This window comes from Leucopleurus acutus (assembly GCF_964270905.1).
Source record: "Leucopleurus acutus genome assembly, chromosome: 2".
Lineage (NCBI taxonomy): Eukaryota > Metazoa > Chordata > Mammalia > Artiodactyla > Delphinidae > Leucopleurus > Leucopleurus acutus.
Genome location: NC_139143.1, coordinates 158,474,927 through 158,497,821, shown reverse-complemented (window position 1 = coordinate 158,497,821; position 22,895 = coordinate 158,474,927). Strand labels below are relative to the sequence as shown.

The 22,895-nt window shown below is 43.3% G+C and overlaps 1 protein-coding gene across 1 annotated transcript; it reads right to left on the bottom strand.

Moving 5' to 3' along the window:
• Positions 1 to 15,929: 15,929 nt before the first annotated feature.
• LOC309958241 (L-amino-acid oxidase-like) lies at positions 15,930 to 22,231 on the bottom strand (the record flags this gene model as incomplete). Its single annotated transcript, XM_082833982.1, is given in 8 exon segments — positions 15,930 to 16,755; positions 17,319 to 17,452; positions 17,682 to 17,750; positions 18,279 to 18,480; positions 19,557 to 19,669; positions 20,126 to 20,340; positions 21,998 to 22,052; positions 22,055 to 22,231. Coding segments are annotated over 8 exon segments (1,791 nt in total).
• Positions 22,232 to 22,895: the final 664 nt, after the last annotated feature.

The following is a 22,895-nucleotide window of genomic DNA, read 5'->3' as shown; positions in this document are numbered from 1 at the left end:
TGTCATTGAGTATGGTGTTAACTGTGTGCTTTTCATGTGTATATACAGATGCTTTTATTTTATTTTATTTTAATTAATTAATTTATTTGGCTGCACCAGGTCATAGTTGCAGCACGCGGGATCTTCGTTGTGGCATGTGGGATCTTTAGGTGTGGCATGTGGGATCTTTAGTTGCGGTATGTGAACTCTGAGTTGCAGCATGTGGGATCTAGTTCCCTGACCAGGGATCGAACCTGGGCCCCCTGCATTGGGATTGTGGAGTCTTAGCTACTGGACCACCAGGGAAATCCCCACAGCTGCCTTTAAATGTCTTAATTTCCCTGAGAATCTCACCTGTGTTTCTTCTCAGGGCTTTGGATGTTCTGTTGTATTCCTCTGCCTGTAATCGCTTGCCTCCAACCACCTATGGGTCTGCAGTTCCCCTGAAGTTTTCATGTGCCACTGCACCTACCACTGCTTTCAGCAACATCCACCCTGATATTCAAACTATGTCACTGTTGCCGTCTGAGCTTAAGTCGGACGAAATAGAAATTCATCTCTTGGGCAGCCCCCAGTTGTGCCAGAACATTGCAAACAAGTTCCAAGGGAAGAACCAGGTATTGGGTGACTTCCACCTTATTGAGTCGGGGAGGTGGTCGGCAAGGGTACCCAAAAATGCCATGAAATTTTCTACTGATTTTAGTGTTGCTTTTTAAAAATTAGGCATTTTCTTGGTTGCTACAGATCCTTGGCTGGTTTCTTGAGCTCCCACAACACTATTTCTGGTCAATCTGTTGTTGTTTACTTGGCATTTCCATGGAGGAAGGGAGGCCTGGAGCTTCTGCCATCTTGCTGACATCACTGTCAGATAGCTTTAAAAGTTTTATTTTTTATAAAAAATTTCACATTTGGTGTCTGATCCATTTTGAACTGGATTTTGTATGATTGTCTGGTTTTGTATTATAACTCCACCACATTCTTGCTATTTGGCTTTGGGAAAAGTACTTGACCTCTCATGCCTCAGTTTCTTCTTCAATAAGATGAGGGGCAAAATAATATCTACTTCATAGAGTTATTGAGAGGCCTTATTCATATATATATACAGTACTCAGAAAAGTGACTGGAAATTAGTACATTCTCAGTAAGTGCTACTTGCCATAAATATTTTTATATCCTTTTGATCTGGTAATCCACTTGTTCCTTGGAAGCTCAGAGGGGACTGACCTAATTAAGTTTCAGGAAAGCCTCAGCTCTACCACTTAGCATACCTTGAAAATCCTCATGAATGGGTGGGAGTACTGAAAAAGGTAGGCTCAAGTGTGAACAGTGGATTCTATTGTGCTAAATAAATATGCTTCCTTTCTCTTCCCTTTCCTTGTACCAGTATGGCAGTTTGAATACAGAGTGTTCCATGTAAGTATTTTTATTGATCTAACCATTAGCTCAATTTATAGAAACGTTGAAAGTCTTCCTTGTTTATATATTTCCTGGGGGCAAAGCTCATTAAAAATTTCCTAGAACCTAGATGTGCCTCTGCACTCAGTTCCCCCAAGAATTTCTTTTTTAGGTCTGTTTAAACTTTATCTATCTATCATTTGTCTATCTATATTAAGCTTAAGGTGTTTAACATGTTGATTTTTAAAAATTAAAGTATAATTGATTTACAATATTAGTTTCAGGTGTACAACATAGTGATTCAATATTTTTATAGATTTTAGTCTATTCAAAGTTATTATAAAATATTGGTTTTATTCTCTGTGTTACACAATATATTCTTGTATCTTTATTTTATACATAGTGGTTAGTATCTCTTCTTTTTTTTTTTTTTTTTTTTTTGCGGTACGTGGGCCTCTCACTGTTGTGGCCTCTTGCGTTGTGGAGCACAGGCTCCAGACGCACAGGCTCAGCGGCCATGGCTCACAGGCCTAGCCACTCCGCAGCATGTAGGATCCTCCTGGACCAGGGCACGAACCCGTGTCCCCTGCATCGGCAGGCGGACTCTCAACCACTGCGCCACCAGGGAAGCCCAGGTTAATACCTCTTAATTCCCTATGCCTATCTTGCCCCTCCTCCATCCCTCTTCCCAATTGTAACCACTAGTTTGTTCTCTGTATGTGAGTCTACTTCTGTTTTGTCATATTTATTCATTTGTTTTATTTTTTAGATTCCACACATAAGTGATAACATACACTATTTGTTTTTCTCTGACTTATTTCATTAAGCATAATACCCTCCAGGTCCATCCATGTTGCTGCAAATGGCAAAATTTTTTTCTTTTTATGCTGAGTAATATTCTATTATATATATATATACACACCACATATTCTTTACCTATTCATCTGTTGATGGGCATTTAGGTTGCTTTAATATCTTGGTAACTGTAAATAATGCTGCTATGAACATTGGGGTACATGTATCTTTTTGAATGAGTGTTTTTGTTTTCTTCAGATATATACCCAAGAGTGGAATTGCTGGATCATATGGTAGTTCTATTTTTAGTTTTTTGAGGAACCTCCATACTGTCTTTCACAATGGCTGCACCAGTTTACATTGCCACCAACAAGTGTACTAGCATTACCTTTTCTCCACATCCTTGTCAACATTTATTATTTGTGGTCTTTTTGATGATAGCCATTCTGACAGGTGTGAGGTGATATCTCATTGTTGTTTTGATTTGTATTGAATAATTCCCTGATGACTAGTTATGTTGAACATCTTTTCATGTGCCTGTTGGCCATCTGCATGTCTTCTTTGGGAAAATATCTATTCAGGTCTTCTGCCCATTTTTAATCAAGTTGTTTGCTTTTTTGATATTGAGTTGTATAAGCTGCTTATATATTTTGAATATTAACCCCTTATTGGTCATATCATTTGCAAATATTTTCTCCCATTAAGGTAGATTGTCTTTTCGTTTTGTCAGTGATTTCCTTTGCTGTGCAGAAGCTTTTAAATTTAATTATTTTCCATTTGTTTATTTATGCATTTGTTTCCTTTGCCTTAGGAGACAGATCCAAAAAAATACTGCTAAAATTTATGTCAAAGAGTGTTCTGCCTATGTTTTCCTCTAGGAATTTTATGGTTTCTGATCTTACATTTACGTCTTTAATCCATTTTGTGTTTATTTTTGTATATGATGTGAAGTATTGTTCTAACCTCATTTTTTTACATGTAACTGTCAAGTTTTCCCAGCACCACTTTTTGAAGAGCCTGTCTTTTTTCCATTATATATTCTTGCCTCCTTTTTCATATATTAATTGACCAGAATGTGCGGGTTTATTTCTGGGCTCTCTATTCTGTTCCATTGATCTACGTGTCTGTTTTGTGCCAGTACCATGCTGTTTTGATTACTGTAGCTTTGTAGTATAGTCTGAAGTCTGGGAGGATACCTCCAGCTTTGTGCTTTTTTTCAAGATTGCTTTGGCAATTTGGGGTCTTTTATGGTTCCATATGAATTTTAGGATTATTTGTTCTAGTTTTGTGAAAAATGTAATGGGTAACTTGGTAGGGAATCACACTAAATCTGTAGATAACTTTGCATAGTATGGGCATTTAAACAATATTAATTCTTCCAATCTATGAACATGGGACATTTTTCCATTTCTTTGTATCATCTTCAATTTCCTTCATCAGTATTTTATAGTTTTCCAAATATAGGTCTTTCACCTCCTTGGTTAAATTTATTCCTAGGTATTTTATCCTTTTTGATGTAATTTTAAATGGGATTGTTTTCTTGCTTTCTTTTTCTGAGAGTTCATTATTAGTGTAGAGAAAAACAGCAGAATTCTGTATATTAATCTTATATCTTGCATCTCTGCTGAATTCATTTATTAGTTCTAATAGATTTTTGGTTGAAACTTTGAGGTTTTCTATATATAGTATCCTGTCATCTGTAAATAGTGACAGTTTGACTTCTTCCCTTCCAATTTCGATACCCTTTATTTCTTTTTCTTTTCTAATATCTCTGGATAGAACTTCTAGTACTATGTTAAAGTGAGAATCCTTGTCTTGTTCTTCATTTTAGAGGAAAAGCTTTCAGCTTCAACCAATCCATAGGATGTTAGCTGTGAGTTTGTCATAAATGGTCTTTATTACGTTGAGATATGTTCCCTCTATACCAACTCTGAGAGTTGTTTTTTTTTTTAAATAATGAATGGATGTTGAATTTTGTCAAATGCTTTTTTCTGCATCTATTGAGGTGGTCGTGTGATTTTTACCCTTCGTTTTGTTAGTGTGATGTATCATATTGATTGATTTATTGATATTGAATCACTCTTGTATCCCTGGAATAAATCCCACTTGATCACGGTGTATGATTCTTTTTGTATACTGTTGAATTTGGTTTGTTAATATTTTGTTAAGGATTTTTACATCTACATTCATCAGAGATATTGACTTGTAATTTTCTTTTTTGTAGTGTCTTTATTTGGCTTTTGTGTCAGTGTAATGGTGGCCTTGTTGAATGAATTTGGGAGCATTCCCTTCTCTTCAGTTTTTGGGAATAGTTTGAGAAGGATAGGTATTAGCTCTTCTTTATATGTTTATATTATTCTATTCTTTATATAGAATTCCCCTGTGGAGCTCTTCAGTCCTGGACTTTTGCTTGCTGGGAGTATTTGATTACTGATTCAATTTCATTACTAGTGGTCAATCTGTTCAGATTATTTATTTCTTCCCGATTCAGACTTGGAAGATTGTATTTTTCTTGAAATTTATCCATTTCTTCTAGGTTGTCCAATTTGCTGGCATATAACTGTCTGTAGTATTCCCTTATAATTTTTTGTATCTTTGTGATATCAATTGTAGTCTCTCCTCTTTCATTTCTTGCTTTGTTAGTTTCCTCTCTCTTTTTTCTTAATGAGCCTGGCTAAAGGCTTATCAATTTCATTTATCTTTTCAAAGAACCTGCTCTTGGTTTCATTGATATTTTCCATTGTTCCTTTGGTCGCTATTTTATTTATTTGCTCTCTGATCTTTATCATTTCCTTCTTTCTGCTCACTTTGTCCTTTATTTGGTCTTCTTTTTCTAATTCCCTTAGATGGTAGGTTAGGCTGGTTTTTTTTTTTTTTTTTTTTTTTTTGGTTGCACATACAGTATGTGGGATCTTAGTTCCCTAACCAGAGAGCCAGGGATTGAACCCATGCTCCCTGTATTGGGAGCATGGAGTCTTAATCACTGTACCACCAGGGAAGTCCGTAGGTTGTTTATTTGAGATTTTTCTTGTTTCTTGAAGTAGGGCCTGTATTGCTATAAACTTCCCACTTAGAGCTGCTTTTGCTGCATCCCATAGATTGTGTTTTTATTTTTATTTGTCTTGAGGTATTTTCTAATTGCTTCTTTGATTTCTTCACTGACCCATTGGTTTTTTAGTAGCATGTTGTTTAGTCTCCACATGTTTGTTCTTTTCCCATTCTCTGCACCCCTCTCCCAATTTGATTTCCAGCTTCATACTGTTGTGGTTGGAAAAAAGCTTGTTATAATTTATATCCTCTTAAATTTGTTGAGACTTGTATTGTGGCATAGCACATGGTCTATCCTGGAGAACATTCCATGTGCACTTGAAAAGAATGTGTGTTCTGCTGTTTGGGGATGGAATGTCCTGTAAACATCTATTAATCCCACCTGGTCTAATGTGTCATTTAAGACCACTGATTTTTGTCTTGATGATCTGTCCATTGAAGTAAATTTGGTGTTAAAGTTCCCTACTATTATTTAATTATTGTCAATTTCTCCCTTTGTGTCTGCTAATATTTGCTTTTTATCTTTAAGTGCTCCTATATTATGTGCATATATATTAATATATTCTCTTCCTATATTGATCTCTTTATCATTATATAATGACCTTCTTTGTCTTTTGTTACAGACTTTGTTTTAAAGTCTACTTTGTCTAATATGAGTATTGCTACCCCAGCTTTCTTTTAGTTTCCATTTGCATGAAATATCTTTTTCCATCCCCATACTTTCAGTCTCTGTGTGTCTTTTTTTTTTTTTTTTGCGGTATGCGGGCCTCTCACTGTTGTGGCCTCTCCTGTTGCGGAGCACAGGCTCTGGACGCGCAGGCTCAGTGGCCATGGCTCACGGGCCCAGCCGCTCCGCAGCATGTGGGATCTTCCTGGACCGGGGCACGAACCCGTGTCCCCTGCATCAGCAGGCGGACTCTCAACCACTGCGCCACCAGGGAAGCCCTCTGTGTGTCTTTTTTAAATTTAATTTTTATTTTATATTGGAGTATAGTTGATTTACAATGTTAATCATTGTAAATGAAACCTGTTAGTTTCAGGTGTACAACAAAATGATTCAGTTATACATATACATATATCCATTCTTTTTCAGATTCTTTTCCCATATAGGTTATTATAGAATACTTAGCAGAGTTCCCTGTGCTATACAGTAAGTCCCTGTTGATTGTTTAAGTCTGTGTGTGTCTTTAGCTCTGAAGTGAGTTTCTTTTAGCAGCATATAGATGGGTCTTGTTTGGTTTTTTAAATCCAATCAGCCATTCACCCTGTGTCTTATGATTGGAGCATTTAGTCCATTCATATATATATATATTTTAATTTAATAACATCTTTATTGGAGTATAATTGCTTTACAATGGTGTGTTAGTTTCTGCTTTATAACAAAGTGAATCAGCCATACATATACATATGCAAGAGGGAGGAGATATGGGGATATATGTCCATTCATATTTAAATTTATTACCTTTAGGTATATACTTATTGCCATTTTGTTACTTGTTTTCTGGTTGCTTTTGTAGTTCTCCTCTGTTATTTTCTTCTTTTTTTATTTTCTTCCCTGTGTTCTAATAATTTTCTTTAGTGATATACTTGTGTTCCTTTCTCTTTCATTTTTATGTATCTATCATAGCCCCCAAGAATTTTGATCAAAACATAGACTAAGTTTTGGGATTAAAGTTTGGAAGGCTAGAAGCTGGAAGTGAGTTTGGAGGAGTGTTGATTCACTTCAGTTGTTCAGTTCTTCCTGTGTGTGTGTGTTTAATTTTTTAAAAATCTGAAATATTTTTAAAATAAAGAAAAAATACAGAAATGAATATAGCAAAAACATAACAGTCATCCTTGTACTCATCAACTAGATTGAACAAATTTTAACTTTTTTGCTATATTTGCCTCAACCCATTCTTCTCCAAAAGTAAACACTATTCTGAAGTTAGTGTGTATTCTTTTGCTCAGGTTTATCTTTTTTTAATCAAATATGTATGTATTAAAAATAATATAGGGCTTCCCTGGTGGTGCAGTGGTTGAGAGTCCACCTGCCGATGCAGGGGACACGGGTTTGTGCCCTGGTCCGGGAAGATCCCACGTGCCGCGGAGCAGCTGGGCCTGAGAGCCATGGCCACTGAGCCTGCATGTCCGGAGCCTGTGCTCCACAATGGGAGAGGCCACAACAGTGAGAGGCCCACGTACCACAAAAAAAAAAAAAAAATATATATATATATATATATATATATTTGTTCTTGAATTTAATATGTAGTAATGTATGTTTCATTAAAAATTCTTTTCACTCATCATTATTTTCAAAGGTTTATTCATGATGATACATAGATTATGTAGCTCATTCATTTTTTTAAAAAATAAGTTTATTTATTTTATTTATTTTTGGCAGTGTTGGGTGTTCGTTGCAGCACGTGGGCTTTCTCTAGTTGCGGAGAGTGGGGCCTACTCTTCTTTGCAGTGTGCGGGCTTCTCATTGCAATGGCTTCTCTCATTGTGGAGCATGGGCTGTAGGCACGTGAGCTTCCGTAGTTGTGGCACATGGGCTCAGTAGTTGTGGCTCACAAGCTCTAGAGCACAGGCTCAGTAGTTGTGGCGCATGGGCTTAGTTGCTCCGTGACATGTGGGATCTTCCCAGACCAGGGCTCAAACCCGTGTTCCCTGCATTGGCAGGCAGTTTCTCAACCACTGCACCACCAGGGAAGCCCTGCTCATTCTTTTTTTTTTTTTTTTTTTTGCGATACACAAGCCTCTCACTGTTGTGGCCTCTCTCGTAGCGGAGCACAGGCTCCGGACGTGCAGGCTCAGTGGCCATGGCTCACGGGCCCAGTCGCTCCACGGCATGTGGGATCCTCCTGGACCAGGGCACAAACCTGCGTCCCCTGCATTGACAGGCAGACTCTCAACAACTGCACCACCAGGGAAGCCCCAACCTTACATTTTTAATAAATCTTAATAGCTTTAAAATATTTTTAAATTCTTTTTAATGTTTTTGCTCTTTCAAAAAATTGATGAACTCTCATATAAATTTACATCATAATTTTTATTTATTCTCAGGATTTGTAGGCAATGATTTAATATCAATATAGACAGTGACATTATTTGTGGATGCTAGCAGTTTTGTTTCATCCTTACCAATTTTTATACTTTATATTTATTTTTCTTGTCATATTGCATAACTAGGTAACCAGAACAGTTTGAGGAGAGGTGGTCGTTGTGGGCATCTTTATCTTATCCCTGATTTGGGGGTGATTATATCAAATATTTCACCATGAAGTTCGATGCTTACTATAGGTTTTTAGGAGATACCCTTTATTGGGTTAAGAAAGTTTCCTTTAACATATGTGTGTGTATGTGTGTGCGTGTGTGTGTGTGTGTGTATGTGTGTGTGTATCTTGTATACATGGGGTATGGTTTGCTAATATATCAAACATTTACATCTCTGTTCATAAGTGAGATCAGTTCATAGCTTTTCATTATTAAACCTTCTTTTTCTAAGTTTGGTATCAAATTAGACCTGTCATCTAAAATGAAATTGAGAGCATTCCCCTTTTTCCTCCTATTATTTGGAACACTTTGTGTAAAATTAAGATTGTATGTCACTTGAACATTTGGTAGAATTTAGCTTTAAAATTTCCAGGGGTTTTTTTTTTTTTTTTTTTGAGAGAGGCATGAGTTATTATAAACTATTATGAACTATTAATCCTATATATTTAAAGGTTGTAGATCAATGTAGGTATTTAAAATTCTCTTAATTCAGTTTTGATAAATTATATTCTTACATGAAATTGCCAGTTTCACCTAAATTATATTTTTATATGAAATTATCTTTTTCATCAATTTGAAAATTGCCCATTTTCAAATTTATTGGTATAAAGTTATTCATAAATCTCTGAAAGGCTCTCTTGTCCTTGGCTGAGCAGGGCTGTTCTCCAAAAAATCTGTCTGTGTCAGCATCGCAGTCATCAGAACCCAGGTTACAGGAAGCAGGGAGCCTGCCTCTTATAAACCTCTTATAAAGTTATTCAAAAAATCTCTTATGATTTTTTAAAAACGTCAATTGTATCTGTAGTTATTACCCTTTTTAAAGTCCTATTATTGTTTATTTTTCCTCTCCAGTGTTGTACAGTTTACACAGCACTGGAATTATTTGTTTCTTAAACGTTTGATAGAACCCTGTGAGATCATCAGTGTTTGTTGCTTTTTGAGGGAGAGTTGGGCCTTTGACAACTTTATTTACCTTATTGTGATTGGTCTGTTTAAACTTTCCTATCTCTTCTAAGATCAGTTTTGTCAACTTTCATTTTCTGAGAAAATAATCTATTACATCCAGGTATGAAATTTACTTGCATATAGCTGGGAAAAGCAGTCTAAGTACAATTTTTGTTGTTGTTACTCTGTACTAGTTATTTCCTCATTCTCATTTTTTATATTAGACATTTGTGTTTTTTTTCTATTTTTTTCCTTGAGTAGGTTAGCTAACAACTTATCTATTTATATTTGTTATTTTAAAAATCTCTTGCATTTATTAATTCTAATGTTTTACTTTCTAAGCAATATCTTTATTAAATCCTTACTTCTGTTTTTCTTATATTTATTCTTACATTCTTTTTCTGATATTTTGAGTTGGAAGCCAGCTTATGGTCACAAAGTGGTTGCTGGAGCTCTAGCCATCTCATCTGAGGTGTAGGTAAGAAGAAAGGAAAGAGTAAGGGACAGAAAGGGAGCCACTTCAGCTGAGCCAGCTTCCTTTAAGGAGCTTTTCTAGAAGTTTTATTCAAAAGCTTTGTTTATATTTCATTGGCCACACTTATCTCCAAAAGAGGCTGGGAAATGTGGATTTTTAGCTGGGCACGTTGCCATTTAAACAGCAGAGGGTTTTGTTACTAACAAAGGGGATAATAGCATCTGTAGGTAATTTGTTGCAGATTTTTAAATCTTTGAAAGTCAGTAACTTTACTAAGACTTTATCTTGGTATGGGCTGTACTGTGTTATTTCTTTTACTAGGATACAGTATATTTTATCTCCAATCACCTTCCTCCTGACCTACAGGTTATTCCTGTCCAGAATTTTGGTTCTATCTTAAAAACTTTTAACACTAAAAAGTGGCCACAGTTATTATTGTTTTACACATGCTTACAAAATTATTTGCTCACTATTCTTTTTCCCATTTAGAATTTTCCTCTGGAATCATTCTTCCTGAAGTACACCCTGTGGAAGATCCTTTAATGAGGTTCTGTTCATGGTAAAACCCATCAATTTTTGTTACCTAGAAATGTCTTATTTCATCTTTATTATTGAAAGATAATTTTGCTGGTTTTAGAACTCTAGGCTGTTGGTTATTTTCTCTAAGCACTTTGAGGTGGTATTCCAACGTATTCTGGTCTGTGTTGCTATTGAGAAGCCAGCTATCAACAGTCCTTCATAGGCAATCTCTCTTTTTGGGCTGTTTTTGGCATCTTATGTTTGTCTTTTGTGTTCAACCAGTTTGACCATGATGTGTCCAGGTATGCATTCCTTTTTACCTATCTAGTTTGGGAATTTGTTGGCCTTCCTTCATTTTGTTTTATGTATTTCATCAATTCTGGAAAATTCTCAGTTATTATTTCTTCAATATTGCCATTCTCTCATTCTATCTATTCTCTCCTGCTATATCAGATTAAATTTATACTGAATGTTCTCCCTTTATCCTACATGGCTGTTAAGTTCTTTTTCATATTTTTCATCTCTTTGTTTCTAAGTAATTTGTCTCTAAATAGAGACTAATTTCTTCAGCTCTTTCTTCCAGTTTGCTAATTATCTTTTCAATTAAGTCTAAACTTCTATTAAATCTATCCCTGTGTTTCTAATTTTATTTATGTTTTTCACTTCTAAAATTCTATTCAATTATTTTTCAAATCAGACTGGCAAGATTTTGATAGTCTCTTTTCCTTTGTTATGTTTTTAATTCCTCTGGGTTTTTCAGTTTCTGTGTTTTAAAAATGGGACCTGGCTTCATGATCTTTAAGCACACATTCAGTCCATAAATGCTCCCTGCCTTCCTCTTTGGGTGGAGTGTGGCACACTGGTGGTGATGGGCTATTAGGTCAGAACTCTCCTGTTGAATTGTCCTCTTCTTTTGAGTAGCTCAGGAACTCAGCTTTAGTCTCAAAGTCTTACTCTAGTGCTGCCATACATTGAGGAATCAGCATTTCCATTGCACTGGATGAGACTGGGAAGCTTCAGTTCCAGCTACCTGCCAGGTGCACAACAGCCTAGAGCACAGTGGCTGACTCTCACTCCTCTAGCCCCATGCTCATGGGGCTCCAAGACCAGACCATTCTGAAAGAAAACAATTTCCCAGTCTTCCCAGGAACATGGTTGAAAGTGCTTCCTGAAGTTTAAGTTGTATTTCCTTGGAGTATCAACAGAAAGTTTATTTCCTTCTTTTCTAGCCTTGGAGAGACAGGCAGGGGTCATGTCCCTGGTGTTGAATGGAGGCTTCAGACAACCAGAAACTCAAGGAAGAAGCAGCATTCTGATTCTTTTGGTTTAAGTGGTTTAAAAAATAATACTATGTCTGGCTCTGGTTTGGACTAACTCACTTTTTACTACAGGGGATCTGGGAGATATTTTGATGTAATTTACATGTTAGACTAAAAATTTAAATTTGTGAATACATGCAGGGCATCAGATAGAGAATCCTGTTTATGTAACTTAGAGCAAAAGAAGCTTTCTAGTTCTCAATTCCTTCATTTGTAAAATGGAGGTGATGATTGTGTCTATTTCATAGAGGTTGGCTTTTTGGGGGGTGGGATGGGGATTCAGTTAGAAAATGAATGTATGGTTCTAGCACAATACTTGAAGTAAGACTCAATAATGACGGCTATTATTATTACCATCTAGTCTGGGTGCTTACACTTGCATGCTGGGTTGATCTCACTCTCAGAGCCTCAATTCCTTGTCTGTCAAGCAGGAAGACTAACAATCAATGATGAATATAAAATGCTTGGAAAAGGAAGGCAAAGAGGGGCTGAGTTTCTGTTCCTGGCAGGGTCCCCTTCCTCTTCCTTCTCCACCCCTCCTTCCTCACCCTTTTTCCTGGGGCCTGTTAGTGGGTTCTTAGCATCCAAAGGGGCCCAACTCCAAGTTCTAGCCTTGCTTCTTAATCTGGAGCTCTGGCACCTGGCCCTTGATGTACTCACTGGGTTCTAAGAAGATCCCTGGGGGCAGGAAGAGAAGATGTCATGCCCAGGGATTCCAAGGGAGACTTTGCTCAAGATTCCCCATGCTCTTAGAGTAAGCTTCAGCTTGGGATTCCCAGAGGTCTACCTCTAAGTGGCTTGTGTGGGTGGTACATTTTGGGGTGGAATGGGGCATGCTTTTACCTCTTGAGAGTTACTGGAGTCATTCTCAACTGTCGCTTTTGTTAAGGCATATGTTACATATGGCTGTTCTATGCACTCACCCTTCTATGAGTGCTCCCAGATTTTGATGCAGAAAGATAAAAGAGGCTGCTCACTGAAATTTGTAGTAGCTATCTGTAGAGAGGCTGCTGGTTTTATGAGCCATAACTCTACTCTTTTCTTTCCCCCCTCAAGAAAGCATGTAGAAAGGAAATGAGGGAGTGTAGCATTATAGGGATAATGTGTTACCCAGACAGGTGGTCAGCACCACCCATGCATATCTCAGCCCTTACAGAGCTCCTGCCACCTCACCTGCTTCAGTGTTTTCTTGGTCTGAATTTTGTCCCATCTCTTTCAGGCCAGTCATTTCTCTCTCCAACTAGACTAGCAGCATCATACTGTGGAAAGAGCTAGACTTCTGAATCAGGCAGCCCTGGCTGTGAATTCTCTCCCAACACCTGGCTGTCAAAGCTTCAGCAAGTCACTTGATCCCACTGAGCTTTGGTGTCCTCATCTTTAACCTGCGAGTAATTCCTCTCTCAGAGCAGTGGGGGGCAAAGACTTCCTCCATGCTTTATGCGCATATAATCTTTAGGTGCCCTTTGTACAGGATCTCTAATCCCTTCAGCCATGAAGGAGGAGTGGGGTGTTATCCTGATTGTTCAGCTGAGGAACTGAGACTCAGAGAGGTTCAGTGGCTCATGTGGCAGAGGTGGTCTGTGTCCTGTCCTTCTCTTTGGGACTTACATTGACTTTGCCTTATGGTTGCCAGCATCAATACCTTCTTCCTGTGCCTGGGGAATCCACCACAGTAAAGTCTGATGGAAGGCAACAGTTCACCTCCCACTTCAAAATCTAGAGTATTGTTCATGACTTGCTTTTCCTGATGCTGCAGCCAAGGAGTGGGCACTGACCTAGGCTCAGCCAGTTGGATGCTCCCATCTGGGATTTTGAATATAGGGGAAATGAAAAAGCAGTGGACAGTTGAGAGCTAGTTCTGGAAGAGTAGGCGTGCGCCCAGTGGTGGTGGTCCCAATGGCCACACCAGCACGCAGTGGCCATCTATCAGGCTGCTCCTATGGCAGGAGCTTGGCTGTGGCTCAGGTCACAGGTCTCCTTTGACATCTGCCCACTTCCCTTCCTGTCAATTTTGGGAGCTTCTTGGTATTCCTCCTCTCCTCTTTGACTTAAATCACTCAGATTTGGTTTCTGGGTTTTGTAATTAAGAACCTTGTGTGGCAGCTCTCCAACAAAAAGGTATCTCTGAACCGCTTCATCTTCTGCCTAATACTCCCATCCAAATGCTGTGAGTCACTTACCTCCAAACCACAGGTTGAGTCTGACTTCCACCCTCCATTCCCCCTCACCCTACTTCATCTTTTCTGCACAGCTGACTCCATGGCCCTGGGGCCTCATTTATATATCCAACGGTCAGAGGTCAGCAAAGAGCTCTTTGCTTCCCTGTTCTTCCCTGTGTTCCTCCCTGATTCGTTTCTTCAGGGTCCTCCTCTTAGCCAAGGGGGTTCATGATGAGCTCTTCCTACGGGACCTTGCTCTCCCCCAGTCCCACCTTCTGCTCCTTTTTCTGCCTGGACTCCACTTGGTCAGGATTCCTCCTCTCTTCTGAGAGCCTCAAGAAGGCATGGCCTTTGCCATGACACTAATGGGGTTACCAAATATAACAGTCTAGGAGACAATTTGGAAAGCGACTTCTCCCTTGATGAAGCCGGGTTCTAGGGGTTTCACCATGTGTACAGTTTCCTAGGACTGCTGTAACAAATTACTATAAAATTCGATGGCTTAAAAGAGCAGAAATTTATTTTCTCACAGTTACCAGAGGCTAGAAGTTCAAAAATCAAAGTGTCAGCAGATTTGACTCCTTCTGGGGGCTCTGAGGGAGAGTCTGTTCCATGCCTCCTCCTGGCGCACCCTAATCCAATATGATCTCATCTTAACTTGATTACATCTGCAAAGACTCTACTTCCAAATAAGGTCACCTTCACAGGTTTTGGATGGATATGAACTTTGGGGGACATCATTCAACTCAATACAGAAGCTAATTTAGGAAAACAGTGTCAAGAGGTAGAAAGAGAGAGAACTCTAATGATGGCTTATCAATTCCTGAACCCAGTCAGTCTGAGTGAAGTGCGCTTCACCCTGGACTTTTCAGATATGTGAGCCAAAACATTTCCTTTTCCCTTAATGGTAGTTTGAGTTTGATTTCCAGCACCTGAAATGGAAAAAGTCCTGACTAACATAGGGGTGCAAAGAAAACCAAAATTAAGTAGGCTGGGCTTTTAACAATAAACCAAATGCAGTAAGAAAATGTTTTCTCTTTTTATCCCTTCCTCCTATAAATATGCCAGTCTCAGGATATAACACTACATGTTTCATCATGCTGGTCTCCAGAGTCTTCCTGGTGGAATGTTCTACAGTGAGAGGGTTTACTGCTTTATTTACTTCTTCCTTTTGTCTACTTGGATAACTAACATATAACAGCACAAGAAGACCCACAGTTCAAATGTTTGGGACTCTAGGTAAGAAGGGTTGTGGTTCAAAGGAAAGAGACCCCTGGGGTCTGAGTGTGGCCATTAAGGAAGGATTTGGGGAGAGGGAATAATTTCAGTTGGGCGTGCAAGGACAGGGCAGGTGTTAGTGCGGAACAGAGTGGGTAGGGAGCATGTAGAATGAGCTTGGTGTCCTCCCAGGGGGATGTGTGGACTGGACAGGCAGGGGCAGGGCGGTGAGTTCTGGTTGGTGAAGAGGTCAGGGTAGAGAGGAAAAGTCCATGGGCCAGGAGATATCTAGGAAGCCAAGTCCTGCTCTTGCAGGCTCAAAAAAGGGCAGAAAAGAACTCCTCTCTCCCATCCGCCTCGACTTCAGCTGGGCCAAGATGTGAGGCCCCTGGCTCAAGCACGCAATGATGGGGTTTGCTGTGCTGTGGGTTCATGTGGCCAATCTGTGGTTTAACATTGCTCTGATTTGGGTTTGTCCGTTCCTTTAGGGGCTTCTCGTTGTGGATGACAGAAATTTGGGTGGTGTTGAAAACTTTCTTTTCTGCTTGTTACTATTATGCAAGCTAAAGGCTGACTCTAGCACAGTCCGTCCTTGTTTTTTTCCTTATCCCTCCAAATACCCTGACTCTGCTGATCCTTCTCAAGGGCTGGCAGGAGTGAGAAGCCAGAAAGGGGGTGAACTTGCCAGCTGGGTTCTCTGGTATTTTCGGGCTCTTTGTGGGCAGGGGGACTAATGGCACGTCTCTCCAGGGTCTCTGCCTCCAACTCCCACCTTGCAGCCTGATTCGTTCCAGATCCCCTCCGGGATTTCTCTTCGGGTTAGAAATGATTCTGGGTGTTGGTGAGGGTCTTCTGTCTCCCCGTGGCCTCTTTGTCCACGGCAGCCTGGATGTTCCTGGCTGCTCGGAGGCCAGACTTGATGGCAGTGTCTATCCAGGCGTGGGGCAGGCAGGTGTGCTCGCCAGCAAAGTGGATGCGGCCCTCCGGCTGGAAAAGCTGCTGCGAATAGTCCACAAATTGGTAGGGTGTGAACTCAGTGAAGGCGCCCATGATGAGGGGGTCCAGAGACCAGTGCTTGATCACAGAAGAGGGGCACATGCGCCGCAGCTCCTCCTTGGGGATCTGGTGCACAGCCGCCAGGTCCTCCAGGACAATATCCACCACCTGGTCGTTCTTCATGGGTATGAAGAAGAGGGAATCGTCGTCCACGGTGTAGGAGGCCAGCAGGACCCCCTTGCCGCTGGGGAGGCTATGGCTGGGGTAGTAGATGTAACGCGAGGGCCGGTCGGTGATGGAAACTCCACCCCGGATGCCATCCCGCTCCCAGAAGGACTCGTTGCAGGCCAGAACTACCTTGCTGGCACTGGTATAATGCACGGAGCGGAGCGCATCCATCTTGTCCCGGGAGAGCGGGGGCTCAAAGGTGATGAGTCTCGTGGCCTTGGCCGAGGCGGAGATGATGACAAAGTCCGCGGTGAGGGTGGGCAGCGTCGAGTTGGATTCACCCACCCGGTAGGAAATCCGGACCTCAGGCCCATCCCTCACTACCGTCTCTACCTTGGAGCCCAGAAGGATGGTGCCAGGCTTCAAGCTGGCGTTGAGGGCTTTGGGGAGCTGGTCAAAGCCTCCAGTGATCTCGGAAAAGCTGTAGGGGTGAAGAGAGGGGAGAGGGTGAGTGTAGGAGACGCAAGGTCGGTCTGCTGAGTTGCCAGCAGCGATCCCAGTGTGAAAAAGGAGGAAACTAGCCTCCTGCAGCCTGCGCTGGTTACTTCATACACCTCACCTTAACTAGTCTTTGTGAGGGAGGGATTATTGTTAACGTTTATAGTTTGGAAGAGGAACACCAGAAAAAAGGGACTTTCCCACGATGACGTGCGCAGTCTAGCTCCAAAGTCCACCACGCAATTTCGCGTCCCAGGAGGAGTCCCACAGACCTGCCTTAGGATTCTGGCTCCAGCCCTTGCCCAAGTGGTGTGAACTTAAGTAAGTTACATAACTTCTCTGAGCCCCAGCACCCTCCCTGGTAACATGGCTCTGAATTATAGTGCCTACCTTCCAGGTGATCATAGCATTCAATGTGATAACCCTCGGAAAGTGCTTAGCACAGCACCGGGCACACAGTAACTACTCAACCATCAATGTTCCCTTTCTCTGCTCTGAGTATTGGAGGAAGAGGCCGACTCGAGTCCTGGTCCAGATCAGCCTTACTCATTACTTGTGAAGACCATGTCAGTCCGAAGGGCCTCCAGGAGGGACTTATAGTATCCAGCGTCCTCATTCATCACATCCCCGATCATCCTTACTGCTCCTCGGCTCAGCAGCCCTTTCTTCAGCAGGTAAGCCTGTGGGGAGGTGGAAGCACCAGAGAGAGGGCCCAGTATGTAAGAAGGGGCCTCAGCAGGGGCCTGGGGTAGGCAAGGTTGGGCGGGGGAGGGGGGACTGGGCTCTAGGGAGGTGAAGCTGTGGGCATTGGGAGGAGGGGGTCCTGGCATGCAGGAGACAACCCCAGGGGTCTAGGCTGAGCACAGACCCCCTTCCATCCCTATCCTGGGACTTCGTTGCCTCACTCACCTTGGTGGAGTAAGAATCATAAAAGGACATCAGGTGGCTGCAGTTGAATTTTTTCAGACTTACTCTGAGCTGCAGAGGAGAGGAAGGGGGAGCAGCTTTGGATTAAAGTCATAGAGCCAGAGGCAGGACTCCTGGGTTCTCTGGATGTTCCTTTGAAGAGGGTGGGGACAAACAGGGAGCGGATGGAAGGACCAGGGGGAGGGAGCTTCCAGGACCTCCTAAATTGTCTCTTAACTTCCAAATCTCTCCTTCATTTAAAGACCTTTGGAGACTAAAATTTAAGGTGAAGACATTCACCGCAATCTAGGAGGATCGATTCATTACCAAGGATTGGATTACCCGGTGATTCCTTTTCCTTCCACTGCCTAATCAAGCAATGGGCCATTGGACCACACAGGGACAGAAGAGATGGGGCTGGACACTAGGCTTGGGGCGGCAAAGCTCTTAGGGGGTGTTAGAAGGAAGGCAGACCAATCATAAGAGTGCCAGGTAGGAGTCAGGTGACCTGGGTCCACCCGCTAGCTTGCTAGGTGACCTTTGGCCAGACTCTGTTTTTTTCCTAACCCTGGGGCGGGGGAGGGTGGAGACAGGCATCACCTTGGCAATGGACTGGTAGAAGAGATTCATGGCATTCTTGCCCTTTTCTCTCGGGTTCATGGAATAGCCTAGGAGCTCTGGGTTGGCCTTCACCTCCTTAGTACGATAGCGTTTTCTGTTGATGAGGTACCAGGTGTTGCCATCGTACTGGAAGAACTTGTTTAGCTTCAGGCCCAGCTTCCTGACATAGGTGTGGACCAACCTGGAACAGATACAGGCATAACATGGCACCCATCCCAATGGCACCTCGTTCCTGCTGACCTCACAATAAAAACCATTTCCAGGAAAACCAGTTTCTTCACGTGCCCAAGGAGCTCAGACTAACTGCTTCCTCATCTCTAACCTTGCCTCCTCTTACTCTAGCATTAGTTCTTTTCCTCCTGTTTTTGCCCTGAGGGAGACAGGGAGTAGGGAGTTCACCCGTCCCTGAATGAAGGCCCTTAAGGAAATCTGAACATATAGAACTCAGATACAGAGACAGAGACATTTTGTTTCAGACGGTGTTCTAAGTAAGTTTGAGGTCATATCTAAAGACTCCTACTTTGGGCTGGTACTGTTAAATTTTGGTTTTGTTTTTGATGGTGTTTGGAGGGAAATCTCGGGTTCAGTTTCCGCTTAAGGCAAAAAAGAAGCCATATTTTTGGAGGTATGTAGGACACCAGGTGAGGGATCTTTTTGTCTTGGAAGCCCCAGAACCAGGGGCTGGGTTCCCTTCCAGGAGTGAGCTCTGCTTTAGGGACTGGGCATATGTTCTGGTGCCAAGTGCCTCCTTGATTTTGAGGAGCTTTGCCACTTTCTCCTAGGAGAAACTTGGGTGAGTCACTTAGTATCTCTGAACCCAGTTTCTTGATTTGTAAATAGGAAAAATAAGAGTATTAAATTATAGGGTTGCAAGGATCGAATGAAATAATACACATATAGCACTTAGCACAGGGTGGGGCACACAGTGAGTGTTCACTGAACGGCAGCTGTTATTATTATTTATTATTAATTATTTTATAGCTTAAAGTAGCATAATTGACATGTAAGTAACTGCCCATATTTAAAGGGAACAATTTGATGAGTTAATGGTAACTATTGTCATTATTAGTCTGGGATCTACCACTTTCTGTATGACCCTGGGCTCTGTCAAGTGGGGGACCAGTGTTAGTCCTGACTTGCAGGACTGAATCCCATGAGACAGTGAATCTGAAAGGGCTCTGACACGATGGCAGCAGGGCTGCCCTCCTCCTAATTCTTCCTCCTTGCCTTTTGCTCCATCCCTTTCCTGAGACTTACCTGTGGGACTTTGGGATTCGCATGGGCCCCAGTTCACAGTACCAGCCCTCTTCCTCATTCCTGAATGTGAACACTCGACCCCCGACATGGTCGCTGGCTTCCAGGATGGTTACCTGGTGTTCAGAGAGGCTGCTGTCATTCCCAGGGTGATGCTCTCACTTCTCCCACCCACTACTCCCACCCCCACTGGCCACAGGCTCTACTCTGGAATTCCCGGCAGTAGGTCCCTGAATGTGCAGGATAACCAAACTGGGCAGAGGGGGGTTCCTCCCAGAGGGTCCTGAGGAACGTAAGCGAGGCAGAAGAGCTCCAGGGTTACAGGGGTCAGAACGCCTCTTGGTCCCTTCTGGTTAGCATAGCCTTTCTCTACTTTTATTTCCAAAAGAACACAAGTTACAGTTAAGTCTCAGGAGAACCCAGATTTTTGAGGAACAATACCTAAGGTCTGAGAGACCTGGTGGGTTATGCATAGTTGTCAGAGTGTTGGCTGTAACCCCACTCCTTTTCTTTTTCCACACAACGATGCAAACTGGAGGTGAATGATTGAGGGCCCTCCAAGGCCTGCTCACCTGGTGGCCCGAGTCCTGCAGGGCCTTGGCTGCCGTTAGCCCTGACATGCCAGCTCCCACTACCACCACACGCTTGGGCAGCGGGGAGGTGTGGAGGCCCTCCTGGGCTGTGACCAGGATAGACTCGTATTCGGGGTCCTGGAAGCACTTGACCAAGTCCTCATCGTAGCCGAGGCAGCTGGGAGTAGCCAACAAGAGCCCCAAGATCAGGATTCCTGGGGCAGAGAGAGGAATGGGGGCTGCCTTTCTGGGGCTCTGTACCCCGCCCTACCCAGAGTGAGCTTGGCTGTGTGGATGAGTGGAGTGGTAAGATCAGGTAGTGTCTGTCGAATGTGTGGTTGTAAATGTGTGTTTGTGATTGTGTCTGTGTCTATGTTGTATGGGGTATGAATGTTTGTGTGAACGTGCTGGTGTTAGTTGTGTGATTGTGAACGTGGACTACAAAGTCACACGTGTGCACGTGACTAGAAACTCAAAAGTGTGTGCAGCTTCGTATTGGAGTGTAAATTTGCCTGCTTCTGTTGGTGAGTGTCTGTGTGTGTGAGCTTGTCTATGACAAAGGTGCTGTGATTGTGAGTGTGTGATTATTGCCCTGCATAACCGTGCGATGTCTGTGATTTTATGTGAAGGGGATGTGTTTGTGGGAGAGTGTAGGTACCCGAGTAAATGCGTGGATGAGTCTGTACAGAAAAGCGGGAGGGAGTGTAGAAATGGGTGTGTGTTGGCCTGCGTTTGGAGGAGAGAGGATGATAGTTATGGCTTTGCTTGAGTTTGAGAGAGAACTCGGTTACTTGTGTCTGATTCTGTGTGTGCATTTGTGCATGAGGTTGGGTGGCGGAGCCTGAGGGTGTCAGTATTCTTCGGGGCTGTGTGCATTTGTGGGAGGATGGATGTGTGTGTGTGTAGCACAGTTCTCTTTGGGGAGGGGAAGTGGGGAAGCGGTGCCCGGTTTCTCAGTGACTAACAGTGCCCCACGGGAACTTGGCAATCCTGTTCTTCTACAGCCTTACAGTATTTTTCCAGAAGCTCCATGTTTCTAACGTGCAGTCAGGACTGGAAACCATAGTTAATGTATAACATGCAATAAGCCCGGAGTGACTGCTACAGTGAACAGTGCTTATGTACAGAGAAATTCATCTAAGAGTCTGAAACTCTGAGAGAGAGGCTGTGTGGTTTCCTTGGTGTCACCTGCTCTAAAGGGGAACAGCCAGGAGCTGGGACACACTGAGCCCCCTTGCATTAGCCCTAGGTTTATTGGCAGGTGAGAACCCCCTTAGTCCAGTCTTTGTACGGGCAGGACAACCGAAGCTCTAAGAAGAAAAGGGAACTTCAGGGACCACCCACTGAGGAGGGGCAGGGACCAAGCTGGTTCCCAGGGCAGGCCTTTCCCAATGCCAGAAGAGCCTCTGCAGGGGTGACTCCTCAGAAAAGAGGAGAGGGGTAACCATGCCTCAGGCAACAGACAGTCGAGCCTCCCCACAGCCCCCACCAGGCCTACTTCAACCTCCCTAACCCATTCTCCACCCCTGACAAGTTTTCCCATCTCTCTGAGGTACCACCATTCTGTCTCAGTGCCATAACCTTCCCCTTGAGTGGGCCCAACCCCCAGACTCACTCTCCAGACCTGTATCCATCCTCTCAACTCACTTTCAACACCTGGATGTATCCATAGCCCCTGACCGAGCTCCTGTCCCATCTCAGTCCCCACCTCCCTTCCCCTGGCCTGGCCCTATGCCCAGACTCCCCCTTGGACCCATCTCGACCCCCTGGCTCATCCCCACTCCCCAGTCTAGCTCCCCTCCCTGTTTCACTGTCCAACACCTCCTTCCTCAGGTACTTCCGTCTCAGACCCAGAGGAGGGACCCCACTTACCTCTCATCTTGACCATGGCCCTGCAGCTCGTGCTGAGCCCGGGACAACTCTCCCTCCCTTTATGAGGATTCGGCTCCACCCAGCAGTAGCTGGCCTCCTCCCACTAGGCTGCCTCAGGGCCCTGTTGGCTGGGCCAAGCAGAGAAGCCCTGCCCTCCAGGCCTGGGCTGTCAGGGGAGATGACTGTTCCATCTCTAGCCTCATCTCTTGCACCTCCACCTTCCTCCTGGCCCATCTCCCTTCCTAGAGAAAGCCCCTTCTCCCAGCTCAGAGCCCAGCCAGTGGGGAGGAGGGGTTGTGGGAACCCAGTGGACTGTACCAAACCTGCTGTGACCATCTCCCAGGAAGGGGTGAGGGCTGGGAATGAGCATCTGGACCGGTTTGGAAGTCCAGTGTCTGGACTCCCAGCACAGGGCAAAGCTCCTGGCTGCTCCCACTAGAGAACGTCCCTGTTCCACTGCTGTCTCACTGTGGAAGCTTCTGCTCTGAGGTGGGGATTCTAGCCATGAATTCCCATGGGAGGGCTAGGCCCTCCCCACCCCTCACAGGTGCTCCCTCTGCAGGCAGGGCAGAGGTCTCTGGTCCTGCCCATTTGCAGTGGGGAGTGGCCTTTTTTTCTCCTTTCCTCTGGGGCCCTCAGGGCTTCCTTAGGCGCAGGCGGGTTTCTCTGGTCCTGAAATTTCTTCTCCCGAGGAATCAGGCCATCTGGCTGTGGCGCCAATACTAGCCCTTTGTTCTCTCCACAGTGCAGGTGGAGAGAGAAGTGGGCAGGAAACATGCACAGAGCAGCAGCCTGGGGCTGGGGAGGGGGGCAGGAGTGCGAGCAAACTTGCAGCAGCTGAGACACAGGACTCAGATCCTGGACACCAGTGGTGGCATAGAGGAAAGGGCAATAGCAA